The 16,114-nt window shown below is 51.4% G+C and overlaps 1 protein-coding gene across 1 annotated transcript in view; it reads left to right on the forward strand.

Annotated features, from left to right (window-relative positions):
• Positions 1-632: 632 nt before the first annotated feature.
• The window catches only part of LOC116463862 (zonadhesin-like), a 62,115-nt gene continuing 46,633 nt past the window's right edge, over positions 633-16,114 (forward strand). Inside the window, 13 exon segments of the mRNA XM_058434891.1 lie at positions 633-685; positions 2,195-2,247; positions 2,965-3,109; positions 3,289-3,562; positions 3,744-3,831; positions 4,944-5,096; positions 10,659-10,823; positions 11,668-11,759; positions 12,253-12,331; positions 12,440-12,586; positions 14,778-15,049; positions 15,331-15,415; positions 15,866-16,107. Coding sequence (XP_058290874.1) covers positions 633-685; positions 2,195-2,247; positions 2,965-3,109; positions 3,289-3,562; positions 3,744-3,831; positions 4,944-5,096; positions 10,659-10,823; positions 11,668-11,759; positions 12,253-12,331; positions 12,440-12,586; positions 14,778-15,049; positions 15,331-15,415; positions 15,866-16,107 — 1,848 coding nt within the window.

Below are 16,114 nucleotides of genomic sequence, written 5' to 3' on the forward strand. Positions count from 1 at the left end.
ATTTTAGGTTTGAAATGGTTTTCTGTTGGAATTCTGCGGACAGTGTTCCACTGGCTCTTAGACTCCATGGTTGCTATTGAAAAGCTGGATGCCATGTTGATTTCTGATCCTCGGTATATGACTTGTTATTTTCTATCTGAAAGTGTTTCAGATCTTCTCTTCGCCCGATAGTCTGAAATCCAGTGCTTCCATGGGTCTCTGTGCATTCATCACCCTGGATACCTTTTTAATCTAGAGACTTGTATATTTTAGTTCTGGATATTTTCTTGTGCGTTTTTCTTTTTAGAATAATAATTTCTCTTCCTTTGTTCTCTCTTTTTGAACTCCTTTCGTTTGAGTTTAGACTTCCTGGATTGATCCTCCAAACCTGTTTCCTTTTTGTTTCTTTTTCTTTTTTTTTTCTCTTCTCTCTAGTTTATTTCCCTCTATTTCAATCTACAACACTTCTACTGGATGGTAAATTTGAACTCTCATAGTTTTAAATTCCCAGAGCTTTTCTGTGTTTCTCTGTTCATTTTTCATGGCGTCCTTGGAAGGATGCCAAGCTAAGGAGGCCAGGGGGGAATAAAAGGAGTCCGGGCTCCCAACTGTGCCCTTCCCCTCTCCCCTGGGAGCCACCACTGAGGGTCCTCATGGTTCCTCCAGTCTGGACTCTGCTGCTGCTGGTGGGGGCTGCCCCTTTCAGGTAAGCTGGGCCCAGGGGGTAATGATAAACCAGGGTCAGTTGAGGGTGGCTTTAAGGAATATGGAAGGGCAGAGCTGGAGGGGGTGAGCAGGCTAACTACAAAAGACCTGGAGAGAGGCCAGGCGTGGTGGCTCATGCCTGTAATCCCAGCACTTTGGGAGGCTGAGGTAGGCAGATCATGAGGTCAGGAGATCGAGACCATCCTGGCCATCAAGGTGAAACCTCGTCTCTACTAAAAATACAAAAGATTAGCCAGGCGTGATGGTGAGTACCTGTAGTCCCAGCTACTCAGGAGGCTGAGGCAGGAGAATCGCTTGAACCTGGGAGGCGGAGTTTGCAGTGAGCTGAGATCATGCCATTGCATTCCAGCCTGGGTGACAGAGTGAGACTCTGTCTCAAAAAAAAAAAAAAAAAAGACGTGGAGAGGAAGGGGGAAACCCGATGGGATGGAAATGGGTTGACCTTGACTGCTGAACAGGAACGGGGAGAGCCGCACAGCCCCAGATCCTGGAATTAAGGGGCGGGTTCTGGGAGCAGGACAGGGCTACAATGTGAGAAGGGACGGAGGAGGTGCAGAGCTGGAAGACAGATCTAAGGCTAGGAGAGAAGGATCAAGGGGTCAGGCCCTCAGGAAATGGACAAGACCCAGGGTGGACCCAGCTGATGAGACAGACTTAAGTACGAGGCTGCGAAGAAATGACGGATGACAGGCCGGGCGTGGCGGCTCACCCCTGTAATCCCAGCAGTTTGGGAGGCCAAGGCGGGTGGATCACCTGAGGTCAGGTGTTCGAGACCAGCCTGACCAACATGGTGAAACCCTGTCTCTACTAAAAATATAAAATTAGCCAGGCATGGTGGCACATGCCTATAATCCCAGCTACTTGGGAGGCTGAGGCAGGACAGTCACTTGAACCCGGGAGGCGGAGATTGCAGTGAGCTGAAATTGCACCATTGCTCTCCAGCCTGGGCAACAAGAGCGAAACTCCGTCTCAAAAGAAAAAAAAAAGATGGATGTCTTGGTGTCCTGCAGTGTGTTTGGGAGAATTTGAACAAGTAGAACTTCAACAACAACAAAAAATAGAGGGCTGAGCACAGTGGCTCCCACCTGTAATCCCAGCACTTTGGGAGGCCAAGGTGGGAGGATTGCATGAGGCCAGGAGGTCATGACCAGCCTGTAGAACATAGAAAGACTCCATCTCTATAAAAAATAAAAATAAATTAGCTGGGCCTGGTGGCATGCTCCTGTAGTCCCAGCTGCTGGGGAGGTTGAGGTGGGAGGATTGCTGGAGCCCAGGTTTGAGGCTGCAGTGAGCTGTGATTGCACCACTGCACTCTAGCCTGGGTGCCAGAAAAAAAAAAAAGAAAAGAAAAAAAGTCAAGTCACACACATTCACTGCATAAACACTGATCATCCTTACATGACCACTCAGAAAGCTCACAGTCACTGAGTCTTATAATTCTTAATGATGACAAGAGTTGCATTTTTACTTTCTTCAAACCACCCCCAAGGAGAGAGAAGCCTCCAGACCGGAAGCTGGTCGTTCGCAGCTCTAGGAACAACTGTGAGTTGGAAACCAGGAGTGCTAAGATTTCTCCTCCCTCCTCCAAACCCACATTCTGCCACCAGAACGCCAGTCCCTGAGTTCCTAGCAGGAGTAGCCACCTCCAGTCCCCTCTGGGCATCAGCCAGGACTACAAAACGTGTCCCGCCAAGGCCACGTCCAGCCCTCCAACCTCAGTTCATGACCCCGGACCTTGTCATTCTGTCCACTCTCCCAGCCCCGAATTTCTCCTAAAAGATTCTCTCTTTCAAATCTCTGCTCTGGGCCGGGCACTGTGGCTCACACCTGTAATCTCAACACTTAGGGAGGCCAAGGTGGGAGGATGGCTTGAGGCCAGGAGTTTGAGAGCAGCCTGGGCAACATAGTAAGACTCCATCTCTAGAAAAAACAAACAAACAATTTCTGCTCTGGACCCCAAGTCTTTGCGACAGCTTTCTTTTTCTTTTCTTTTTTTCTGAGACGGAGTCTCCCTCTGTCGCTCAGGCTGGAGTGCAGTGGTGTGATCTTGGCTCACTGCAAAGTCTGCCTCCCGGGTTTAAACGATTCTCTTGCCTCAGCCTCCTGAGTAGCTGGGACTACAGGTGTGCGCCACCACACCCGGCTGATTTCATGGCAGCTTTCTCTAAGTGTAGCAATCTTGCTACTTCCATCTCCTAGTGTGGCTCTGGGCCCTGCCCCTGCCCTTTCTGAAACCTCACAGTGACCCATTCTTCCTAGACGTCCTCACCCAGTGTGATTTTGAGGATGATGCCAAACCCCTCTGTGACTGGTCCCAAGTGTCCACAGATGATGGAGACTGGGTTCAAGCCAGTGGGCCCTCTCCCACTGGCTCCATCGGGCCCCCCGGGGGGTACCCCAAAGGAGATGAGGGGCTATGGTTTCCGGGGGACCATGAGCAGGGAGGCAGCTGGGAGGCAGGGGTGGCTAGATGGAGAGAGAAAGGAGGCCGCCAGACCTGGATGCCTGGGCTCTGAGAAGGGGATGGGTGGGGACAGCCCTCAGAGGTGGCTGGGCCTCAGTGTCCTGGGCTCTGCCTCCCCCAGAGGGCAGCTATCTGCATATGGAATCGAACAGCTTCAACCGTGGGGGAGTGGCCCACCTGCGCAGCCCGGACCTATGGGAGCAAGGCCCCCTCTGTGTGCACTTTGCCTACCACATGTTCGGGCTGTCTTGCGGCGCCCAGCTCAGGCTGCTGCTGCTCTCGGGTGAAGAGGGCCGCCACCCCGATGTGCTCTGGAAACACCGGAACACCCAGAGACCCTCCTGGATGCCCACCACCGTCACTGTGCCTGCAGGGTTCACCCTGCCCACCCGGGTAAGGCCGGGGACAAATTGTGGGACCTCGGGGGGGTGTCTGGGTGTTGGAGAGCCTGGGGGTGGGGGTATGGCAAAAAAGGATTGTGGGGGCCAAGCCATCTGAATTCAGGAAGGAAACTAGGAGCCAGGAGGCCTGGCTGAGGGGCTCATGGGGTTGGGGTCCCTTTATCCTCTTGCAGCTGATGTTTGAGGGAACACGGGGTAGCACTGCCTACCTGGACATTGCTCTGGACGCCCTCTCTATCCGCCGGGGCTCCTGCAATCGCGGTGAGTCCCTGTCCCTCCTCCTCCCACCTGCCCTCAGACCCTTTTCTCTCTGCCCTTGCACAACAAGAAGAGGATCCAGGGTGGGCGCAGTGGCTCACGCCTGTAATCCCAGCACTTTGGGAGGCCAAGGCGGGCGGATCACGAGGTCAAGAGATCGAGACCATCCTGGCTAACACGGTAAAACCCCGTCTCTACTAAAAATACAAAAAATTAGCCGGGTGCAGCGGCAGGTGCCTGTAGTCCCAGCTACTCGGGAGGCTGTGGCAGGAGAATAGCGTGAACCCGGGACATGGAGCTTGCAGTGAGCCGAGATCGTGCCACTGCACTCCAGCCTCAGCGATGGAGCGAGACTCCATCTCAAAAAAAAAAAAAAAAAAAAGAAGAATGAGAAAGGAGATGAGCTGGCTGTATTGGGTCTGCCAGGTAGAGCTTGTAGGGCTTTGACTCTGGAAGCAGCCACGCCTGAAGAGAGGTCTCCGCGCAGCACAGTGGCTCAGGCCTGTAATCCCAGCACCTTGGGAGGCCAAGGTGGGAGGATGGTGTGAGGCCAGGAGTTTGAGATCAGCCTGGGCAACATAAGGAGACCCCCATCTCTACAAAAGAATTTATTTATTTATTTATTTGAGATGGAATTTCACTTGTCACCCAGGCTGGAGTGCAGTGGCGCGATCTCGGCTCACTGCAACTTCCGCCTCTTGGGTTCAAATGATTCTCCTGCTTCAGTCTCCCAAGTAGCTGGGATTACAGGTGCCCACCACCATGCCTGGCTAATTTTTGTATGTTTAGTAGAGCCGGGGTTTCACTGTGTTGGCAATGCTCTTCTAGAACTCCTGACCTCAGGTGATCCACTCACCTCAGCCTCCCAAAATGCTGGGATTACAGGCGTAAGTCACCACGCCCGGCCAAAAACCTTTTAAAAATTAGCTAGGCATGGTGGCGCACACCTGTAGTCCTAGCTACTCAAGAGGCTGAGGTGGGAGGATCGCTTGAGACCAGTAGTTCGAGGCCACAGTGAGCTATGATCACACCACTGTACTCCAGCCTGGGTGACAGAGACCCTGTCTCTAAAAAAGAATAAAACATTATATCTTCCCTTCTTTCTTTCCTCTCAGTCCGTATGATGCAAACATGCAGCTTTGACATTCCAAATGACCTCTGTGACTGGACCTGGATCCCAACTGCCTCCGGGGCCAAGTGGACTCAGAAGAAAGGGTCGTCAGGAAGGCCAGGCGTGGGGCCTGATGGCGACTTCTCTAGCCCTGGTAGTGAGTAGCGGCCATGCTTCTGTCCCTCAACTTTCTGGGCACCAAGCACCCTATGATAATTGCCCTGGGACGGTCTGTCATGAACACCTACAGCTTCAAGCCTCTTATCAGCTCAAGTTTCATGCAGGAAGCTGATTTCAAGCACCCAGCCAGCCTCCCTCACCACCGCCCTACAAGCTCTACCTGGCAGACCCAATACAGCCAGCTCCTCATCTCCTTTCTCTGGCACCTTTCATTCTTCTTCTTCTTTTTTTTTTTTGAGGCAGAGTCTCGTTCTGTCACCCAGTCTGGAGTGCAGTGGAGTGATCTCTGCTCTGCCTCCTGGGTTTAAGCAATTCTTCTGCCTCAACCTCTCAAGTAGCTGAGACTGCAGGCGTGCACCACCACGCCCGGCTAATTTTTGTATTTTTGGTACAGACAGGGTTTCACCATGTTGGTCAGGCTGGTCTCGAACTCCTGACCTCAAGTGGTCCACCTGCCTCAGCCTCCCAAATGCTGGGATTACAGGCATGAGCCATTGCTTCAGGCTCCTTTCATTCTTCATTCATTCAAGAAATACTGAGCACCTACAATATGCCAGGTGCTGTCCTAGCTAGGCACTTGAGATACACCAGTGCAGAAAACAGACAAGGGCCGGGCGCGGTGGCTCACGCTTATAATCTCAGCACTTTGGGAGGCCAAGGCGGGTGGATCACGAGGTCAGGAGATCGAGACCACGGTGAAACCCCGTCTCTACTAAAAATACAAAAAAAAATTAGCCGGGCGTGGTGGCGGGCGCCTGTAGTCCCAGCAACTCGGGGAGGCTGAGGCAGGAGAATGGCGTGAACCCGGGAGGCGGAGCTTGCAGTGAGCCGAGATTGCGCCACTGCACTCCAGCCTGGGTGACATAGCGAGACTCTGTCTCAAAAAAAAAAAAAAAGAAAAAGAAAACAGACAAGGAAGAGTAGGGTGGGGTGGCAGGGGACAGTTACCAACACAAAGTAAATATAGTTATAAAGTGAGCGATGCCACTGGGAAAATAAAAAGTCAAACAAGTTTGGAGCCAAGTGCTCCAAGATACGGCAGAGGCAGGAGAATCACTTGAGGCCAGGAGTCTGAGACCAGCCTGGGCAACATAGCAAGACCCCATCTTTACAAATAAAGAAAATAAAATAAAATGTGGAAATGGTAAGGTGGAAGGGAGGAAATGGATTGAGAAATGATAAGTATTAAGGGAAAAGAAGAACAAAGAGATACAGGCTGGGCGTGGCAGCTCACGCTTATACTTCAAGCACTTTGGGAGGCCGAAGCAGGAGGATGGCTTGAGGCTCAGAGTTTGAGACCAGCCTGGGCAATGTAGCAAGACCCCATCTCTATTTTTATTTATTTATTTTTGAGACAGAGTCTCGCTCTGTCTCCCAGGCTGGAGTGCAGCGGCTCGATCTCGGCTCACTGCAAGCTCCGCCACCTGGGTTCAATTGATTCTCCTACCTCAGCCTCCTGAGTAACTGGGACTACAGGTGTGCACCACCACGCCCAACTAATTTTTGTATTTTTAGTAGAGACGGGGTTTTGCCATGTTGGCCAGGCTGGTCTTGAACTGCTGACCTCAGGTGATCCAGCCACCTCGGCCTCCCAAAGTGCTGGGATTATAGGTGTTGAGCCACTGTGCCTGGGCGAGTTATCAATTTTAAATAGGCTGGTCAGAGTAGGTCACATTCAGGACACATTTGAGCACAAACTTGAAAAAGGTGAGGTAGCAGCAGAGGACATTCCAGGCTGAGGGGCCAGCTGTGAAAAGGTCCTGAGGTAGCAGTGGGGCTGTAGGGGAAGGAGGGGATCGAGGCACAGCAAAGAGCCATGTGGCCGGCATGAAGAGGGTGACCTGAGATCCACAGGAGAGGCAGATCACATAGAGCCTTGAAGGCCATTGTCAGGACTGTGGCTTTTCTATTCTATGTGAATGGGGAGCCTTTGCAGGATTTTGAGCAGTGACTTGATCTGACTTATTTTTAAAGGATTTTTTTGTGTTGAGAATCCACTGAGGAGAACAGGCAAGGGTCAATGCAGAGAGGCTGTTTAGGAAGCTTTTGCAAAAATCCAGGCAATATTCTTTTTCTTTTTTTGAGACAGAATCTTGCTCAGTTGCCAGGCTGGAGTGCAATGGCACGATCTCGGCTCACTGCAACCTCTGCCTTCCGGGTTCAAGCGATTCTCCTGCCTCAGCCTCCTGAGTAGCTGGGATTACAGGCGTGCGTCACCATGCCCAGTTAATTTTTGTATTTTTAGTAGAGACGGGGTTTCATCATGTTGGTCAGGGTGGTCTCGATCTTCTGACCTCGTGATCCACCCACTTGGCTTCCCAAAATGTTGGGATTACAAGCGTAAGCCACCACACCCGACTGATGTTCTTTCTTTCTATGCACCCAAGTCTATCCCTAGCTTCTTTCCACCACCTCCCTGTGCTCTCAGCTGAGCTTCTTTCTCTTTCTGCTGTTGACTTCTTCCTTTTCTCTCTCACACAACATTCAGTTTCTTTCTCAATCTTCTCACACAGCCCACATTTCAACCCCTCACTGAGCCAAGCACTGTAGGTCAAGCATAGAGGGTTCTGCTCCCTAATTTCCTGAGTTTATAATTCTTATTTTTGAATTAAAAAAAAAGTGTTTAAAAACTAGGCCAGGTGCAGTAGCCTGTAATCCCAGCACTTTGGGAGGCTGAGGTGGGCAGATCACTTGAGACCAGGAGTTCAAGACCAGCCTGGAAAATACAGTGAGATCTTGTGTCTACAAAAAATACAAAAATTAGCCCAGTGTGGTGGCACACACCTGTAGTCCCAGATACTTGGGAGGCTGACATGGGAGGATCGATTGAGCCTGGGAGGTGGAGGTGGCAGTGAGCTGTGATCGCACCACTGCACTCCAGCCTGGGTGACAGAGTGAGATTATCTCTCAAAACAAACAAATAAAAATAGAGATGGGGTCTTGCTACATTGCCCAGGCTGGTCTCAAACTCTGGGCCTCAAGCCATCCTCCTGCTTCAGCCTCCCAAAGTGCTTGAAGTATAAGCGTGAGCTGCCACGCCCAGCCTGTATCTCTTTGTTCTTCTTTTCCCTTAATACTTATCATTTCTCAATCCATTTCCTCCCTTCCACCTTACCATTTCCACATTTTATTTTATTTTCTTTATTTGTAAAGATGGGGTCTTGCTATGTTGCCCAGGCTGGTCTCGGACTCCTGGCCTCAAGTGATCCTCCTGCCTCTGCCGTATCTTCTTTTCTGTTCTTCCCCATCTTTTCCTGTCTCCACTCCATCAGTGTCCACTCGGACTCCTGCACTCCTGTCTCTGATCTTTCCTGCTGCCTAAACTTTGTCTTCTAGAAGGGCCCTGGCCGGGCGTGGTGGCTCATGCCTGTAATCCCAGCACTTTGGGAGGCGGAGGCAGGTGGATCACCTGAGGTCAGCAGTCCGAGACCAGTCTGGCCAACATAGCGAAACCCGTCTCTACTAAAAATACAAAAAATTAGCTGGGCTTGGTGGTGTGCGCCTGTAATCCCAGCACTCGGGAGGCTGAGGCAGGAGAATTGCTTGAACCCGGGAGGCGGAGGTTGCAGTGAGCTGGGACAGCGCCACTGCACTCCAGCCTGGGCAACAGAGTGAGACTCCATCTCAATAAAAATAAATAAATAAATAAATAAATAAATAAATAAATAAATAAGGCCTTAAGAAGCCCTGGCCCCACCTTCACTGAAAGCCGACCAGATCTCTCTGCAACCCCTCAGCATTTAGCACCGTGTACCGCGCCCAGCAGCTTCAGTAAATGCTGGTTGGCTTTTTGTTTTTCCTTTCTCTCCCTTTCCTTTTCCATCTTGCTCGCTTCCTTATATTTTCTTCACCTTTCACTTCTTTTTCTCCCATTTCTCCTCTTCTGTATCTCATAGGTCTCCTTGGTTTTTTTGTTTGTTTGTTTGTTTTTGAGAGTCTCGTTCTGTCGCCCAGGCTGGAGTGCGGTGACGCGATCTCAGCTCACTGCAACCTCCGCCCCCCGGGTTTAAGCGATTCTCCTGCCTCAGCCTCCCGAGTAGCTGGGATTACAGATGCCCGCCATCACGCCCGGCTAATTTTTGTACTTTTAGTAGAGACGGGATTTCGCCATGTTGGCCAAGCTGGTCTAGAACCCCTGACCTCAGGTGATCCGCCCGCCTCGGCCTCCCAAAGTGCTGGGATTACAGGCGTGAGCCACCGCGCCGTCTCCTTGATTTTTCTTTCACCATTTTCCCACTTCCTTTCCTTTCCCTTCCCTCTTCCTTCCCGGTTGTTTCCTTTCTTCTTCCTCCCGCCCATTCCCGCCATTCCAGCCTCTTCGCGGCCGCTCAGGATCCCACTTTCCGCAGCAGTGAGCGCGCGCCAGGCAAGACTCCCTGGGACTCGGGCGCGAGCACGCACGCGAGCGCGCTCCCCAGGAGTTGGCAGCCGCTTACATTTTCTTCTTCGCTACCAGTTGCGTCACCTAGCGAGGTCCACGTGATTGGCTGTCTGAGCTGGAGGCCGAGGTGGTGTTGGGTGAGAGGGGGTTTGCCGCCTGCTCGTGTGTGTCAGAGCCACTGTATCTCTCACCAGTTTGTGTGAATAGGTTATGTCCAGCGGGTAAAGAAAAGGAAGAGGCAATCGGGTGTAGTGGCTCAAGCCTGTAATCCTAGCACTTTGGGAGGCAAAGGCGGGAGGATTGCTTGAGGCCAGGAATTCAAGACCAGCCTGGGCAACATCGTGAGACCCCATCTCTTAAAAAAAAGAAAATTAGCTGGGCATAGTGGTCCAAACCTGGAGTCCCAGCTACTCGGGAGGCTGTGGCAAAAGGATTGCTTGAGCCTAGGAGTTTGAGACCTGTGCCACTGCACTTTAGCCTGGGTAACCGAGCCATACCCTGTCTCAAAAAAGAAAAAGGAAAAAAGAAAAGGAATAGGCTATGACTCTAGTGGACCTTAAGAGTTAGCACCCAGGCCAGACGTGGTGGCTCATGTCTGTAATCCCAGCACTTTGGGAAGCCAAGGTGGGCGGATCATTTGAGCCTAGGAGTTCAAGACCAGCCTGGGCAATGTGGTGAAACTGTATCTTTTCAAAAAAAATACAAAAATTAGCAGGGTGTGGTGGCGCACACCTGTAGTCCCAGCTACTTAAGGAGGCTGAGGCGGGAGGATCACCTGAGCCCGGGGAGGTTGAGTCTGCAGTGAACCATGAGAGCCATGATTGCGCCACTGCACTCCAGCCTGGGTGACAGAGTGAGACTGTCTCAAAAACAAAAACAACAACAACAAAGAGCACCCAAAGGACAAAGTTCTAGTTGCTGCTTTGGAGAAGGTGTCTGGCGCTTCCCATGGCAGCGCTGGGTCCTCACCCATCCCAAGCATTTCTGGGAAAGTTGAAGACCTCAGTCAGTTGGGATAGGACCACCTCGGCGCTGCCCGATTCTAGGCTGCTGTTGGGGCTCCCCAGGGACAAGTCCCCAGCCTCCTCAGGGCCCTATCTCTGCTGCCATCTTCCCTCAATTCCATCCACCCCAGTTCCCTGGCCTTTTGCTTCACAGGTGGCCGCTTCATGCTCCTGGACCCCAAGAATGCAAGACCTGGGCAGAAAGCCGTCCTCCTGAGTCCCGTGAGCCCGTCCTCCGGCTGTCTGAGCTTTTCCTTCCACTACATCCTCCGGGGCCAGTCTCCTGGTGCAGCCCTCCACATTTATGCTTCAGTCTTGGGTTAGAGCGGATAATTCATGGGATTTACACTGACCTGGGCGCATCTCCCAGGATTGGCTTGATGGGAAAACATGGGGCATCCCTCAGAGTCTAGGGAGGTCTGGAATATGTGCGAGATTATTCCATGAAGTGGAAATCATGGCTGGGAGGGCACTTTGGGAGGCCGAGGCAGGCGGATCACGAGGTCAGGAGATCGAGACCATCCTGGCGAACATGGTGAAACCCTGTCTGTACTAAAAATACAAAAATTAGCTGCCTGTAGTCCCAGCTACATGGGAGGCTGAGGCAGGAGAATCGCTTGAACCCGGGAGGCGGAGGTTGCAGTGAGCTGAGATCTCGCCACTGCACTCCAGCCTGGTGACAGAGCGAGACTCTGTCTCAAATAAAAAAGAAAGTTGTGCTGGCCTGGCACGGTGGCTTATGCTTGTAATCCTAGCACTTTGGGAGGCTGAGGCTGGTGGATCACCTGAGGTCAGGAGTTTGAGACCAGTCTGGCCAACATAGAGAAACCTTGTCTCTACTAAAAATACAAAAATTAGCCAGGTGTGGTGGCACGTGCCTGTAATCTCAGCTACTCAAGAGGCTGAGGCAGGAGAATTGCTTGAACCTGGGAGACAGAAGTTGCAGTGAGCCAAGATAGTGCCACTGCACTCTGGCCTGGGCAACAGAGCAAGACTCCATCTCAAAAATAAATAAATAAATAAAATAAAAAAGAAGATTGTGCTTTCATTTGGTGGTAATAGTCCCCAACTATACCCTCTGCTCCTCATCCTCCTGGGTATAGTTCAAAGTCATTTCCCAGTCCCCTTAAGCTCACTTCTGCTTCCAATTCCTTTCACTGCAGGGAGTATCCGGAAACACACTCTCTTCTCAGGACAACCTGGGCCCAAATGGCAGGCTGTTTCTGTCAATTACATAGCCGTGGGACGGATACAGGCACAGAGAAGCAAGGGGTCAGGTCCTTGCACATGGTAGGCACACTCAATGTTGACATAAATTGAGGGGCCTGGTGCTGTGGCTCATGCTTGTATTCCCAATACTTTGGGAGGCTGAGGAGGGAGGATTGCTTCAGGACAGGAGTTCAAGACCAGCCTGGGCAACATAGCAAGACCCCATCTCTACAAAAAAATACAAAAATTAGGCGGGCACAGTGATGTGTGCCTGTAGTCCCAGCTACTAGGGAGGCTGAGGTGGGAGGATCACTTGAGCCCTGGAGGTCAAGGCTGCAGTGAGCTATGATCGCACCACTGTACTCCAGCCTGGGCAATAGAGCAAGACTCTGTCTGGGAAAAAAAAAAAGAAAGAACTGAATTGAGGGTCTGGGCACAGGGAGTAGGGATTCTGGGTCCTGGAATGGAGTCGAGTCAGATCAGGGGCTTAGGGGTGTGGGCTGTGTGCTCACTCCCGGCCCACCTCCCTTTCTTTCCAGTTCGCCATGGTGGGCGTTTTTGGAAAGACCCCTGAGCCAGCTGTGGCAGTTGATGCAACCAGCATTGCTCCTTGTGGGGGTGAGAGCAGGCCCTGAGAGGCCTGGATCTCTCAGAATCTGGGGTGGTCTGGGGGAGGGCTGGAGAGCGTCACTCAACTTGCTCAAATATCCTATTTTGATCCCCCAGAGAGTTTTCCTCAATGTGACTTTGAAGACAACGCCCATCCCTTCAGTGACTGGGTCCAGACTTCCGGGGATGGTGGACACTGGGCCCTTGGACCTAAAAATGGACCCGTCCATGGCATGGGCCCTGCGGGAGGTTTCCCTAATGCAGGTGAGGAGATTGAGGAGTGCTCGCGCCAAGAAATCACTCAGTCTGCTCCCAGGTAGCGGGCTGGCTGCTGTGACTGATGGGAGAAGTTGTTTCAGGCGGTGGGAAGATAAGTCCACCGGTGTTTATTTGGAAGTTGCCATGGTACCAGAACCGCGGAGATAGCACAGTAACTTAAAGATTCTCGGGGGGGTGGGGGAGGTCACTGAAATCCTGAGAAAACCCAGGCATCTCACTTCATGGAGGCCAGGCTTCAAAACCCACCACCTCATTTTCAGTCTAGACGTTTATGAGTGGCTCATGCCTGCAATTCCAGCACTTTGGGAGGCCGAAGCGGGAGGATTGCTTGAGACCAGGAGTTTGAGCTCAGCCTGGGCAACATAGTGAGAACTCCATCTCTAGAAAAAAAAAATTTTTTTTTTATTAGCTAGATGTGGTGGTGTGTGCTTGTGGTCCCACCTACTTGCGAGGCTGATGTGGGAGGATCGCTTGAGCTCAGAAGTCAAGGCTGCAATGAGCTGTGATTGAACCAGTGCACTCCAGCCTGGGCAACAGAGCGAGACCTTGTCTCTAAACAATAAAAATAAAAAATAGGCCAGGCATGGTGGCTCACGCCTTTAATTCCAGCACTTTGGGAGGCTGAGGCAGGTGGATCACTTGAGGTCAGGAGTTCAAGACCAGCTGGGCAACATAGTGAAACCCTGACTCTACTAAAAAAAAAATGTAAAAATTAGCCGGGAGTGGTGGTGTGCAGCTGTAGTCCCAGCTACTCAGGAGGCTGAGACAGGAGAACTGCCTGACCCCAGGAGGTGGAGACTGCAGTGAGCTGAGATCGCACCACTGCACTCCAACCGGGGCAACAGAGTGAGATTCTGTCTTAAAAATATATAAAAAGAGGCCAAGCGCGGTGGCTCACACCTGTAATCCCAGCACTTTGGGAGGCCGAGGAGGGCGGATCACAAGGTCAGGAGATCGAGACCATCCTGGCTAACATGGTGAAACCCCGTCTCTACTAAAAATACAAAAAGTTAGCCAGGCGTGGTGGCGGGTGCCTGTAGTCCCAGCTACTTGGGAGGCTGAGGCAGGAGAATGGCGTGAGCCCAGGAGGCAGAGCTTGCAGTGAGCCGATATCACGCCACTGTACTCTAGCCTGGGCGACAGAGCGAGACTCCGTCTCCAAAAAAAAAAATATATATATATATATATATATATATACACATACACACATATATAAACACACACACACACATATATATACACACATATATATACACACATATATATACACATATGTATATATAAAGAAATAATTTTTAAAAAAGACAATAATGAGGGTGGGGCACAGTGGCTCACACCTGTAATCCCAGTGCTTTGGGAGGCTGAGACGGGTGGATCACTTGAGGCCAGGAGTTCGAGACTAGCCTGGCCAACATGGTGAAAACCCGCCTCTACTAAAAACACAAAAATTAGCCAGACACGGTGGTACACACCTGTAATCCCAGCTACTTGGGAGGCTGAGGCAGGAGAATCACTTGAACCTGAGAGGTGGAGGTTGTAGTGAGCTGAGATCATGTCACTGCACTCCAGCCTGGGCAACAGAGTGAGACTCCATCTCAAAAAAACAATACACACACACACACACACACACACACACACACACACACACACACACGACATTAATGAATGTAATCTAGGTTGCTGGTTTGCTTTTCCCTTTTTGTTTTTGAGATGGAGTCTTACTCTGTTGCCAGGCTGGAGTGCGGTGGCGTGATCTCGGTGCACTGCAACCTCCACCTCCGGAGTTGAAGCGATTCTCCTGCCTCAGACTGCCAAGTAGCTGGGACTACAGGCACGTGCCACCACGCCCAGCTAATTTTTGTATTTTTAGTAGAGACGGGGTTTCACCATGTTGGCCAGGATGGTCTTGATCTCTTGACCTCGTGATCTGCCGGCCTCGGCCTCCCAAAGTGCTGGGATTACAGGCATGAGCCATTGTGCCTGGCCACTTTTCCCTTTCTTTGTGACCCCAGCTTCTTTAGTTAGATGTCTAAAATGAACAGAAAAAATAATGCTACGACCTGGGGAATTTGAGTGTTTGCTCAGATTCCCGTTCAGAAGGCAAAGCTTTGCTAAAGCAGCAGTTGGCATGTCCTGTGCAGGTTTCTTATCTTGCCTGTTCCCTTCCTTTGCCCAGGGGGTCACTATATCTACCTCGAGGCTGACAAGTTCTCCCAGGCAGGGCAGTCAGTCAGACTGGTGAGCCGGCCCTTCTGCGCCCTGGGTGACATCTGCGTGGAGTTCGCATACCACATGTATGGCCTTGGGGAGGGTATTATGCTCGAACTCCTCCTGGGAAGTCCTGCGGGGAGCCCCCCGATTCCTCTCTGGAAACACGTGGGATCTCAGCGCCCTTACTGGCAGAACACCTCCGTCACCATCCCCTCAGGACACCAACAGCCCATGCAGGTGAGAGACGGAGGCGGGGGTCCTATCTGTGTGGGGTGAGAGGGCCAATGCCTGGGATCTGGGGGTGCCACCAGTGCTGAAGAGGTGGAAAGCTGGAAAGAGAGCCGAGAAAAGGGGAACTTTGTGTTACAGAAAGTGAGAAGGGCTGGGATGGGGCTGGACTGTTGAGGCTGGAACAAGGTGACATTTTGGCAGAGAACAGACTATGCCCAGCGGAATCACAGAGTTGCTGGAGATTCATTTTTGTTTCTCTCTCCATCTCTCTCCCTTGTCACCTTCAGCTGATTTTCAAGACCATCCAGGGCAGCAACACGGCCTTTGTGGTTGCTATGGGTTTCATCTTGATCAATCCTGGGACTTGTCCAGGTAAGACCAAAGCCCAAGCTCCAGGAAGGGGTCGGTGCCCTGAGGTCACCATTCCCCGGAGTTCTCTCTATGAGCTGCTTAAAATGCGAGTCCTCCCTGGAGCCCGAATTCTCACCCAGCTGGCTTTGTTTTCCATCTGCAATGCACCTCTCCTTCCCCTGCACTTCAAGATGTTTGCCTGGGTGAATGTGGCTTGGATGCCATGGATTTTGGGGGCTGGATCCAGAACTCCTTCCTCTGTAGTCTTGAAGGCCGGACCCATATCCTATTCATTTCTGGCACAATATGTGACATATATTAGTGTTTGTTGAGTGGATGAAGGTTGGGGTTTGGGAGTAGAAAGAGAGGTGTGAATAAGTCACCCATTGGAGCCCACTCCAATTAGATGGCAGTGAAGAGGGTGGTGGTATGGTTTTGACTAAACTCCAGGGATTCTTTTTTTCTTTCCAGTAAAAGTGCTACCAGAGCTTCCTCCCGTATCTCCAGTTTCTTCCACTGGCCCTTCTGAAACCACTGGCCTCACAGAAAACCCTACAATCTCCACAAAGAAACCTACAGTTTCCATAGAAAAACCCAGTGTCACCACAGAAAAGCCCACAGTCCCCAAAGAAAAGCCCACCATTCTCACAGAAAAACCCACCATCCCCACAGAAAAACCCACCATTCCCTCAGAAAAACCCACCATTCCCTCAGAAAAAC

Source organism: Hylobates moloch, unplaced genomic scaffold (genome assembly GCF_009828535.3).
Source record: "Hylobates moloch isolate HMO894 unplaced genomic scaffold, HMol_V3 SCAFFOLD_72, whole genome shotgun sequence".
In the NCBI taxonomy this organism is placed as follows: Eukaryota; Metazoa; Chordata; class Mammalia; order Primates; family Hylobatidae; genus Hylobates; species Hylobates moloch.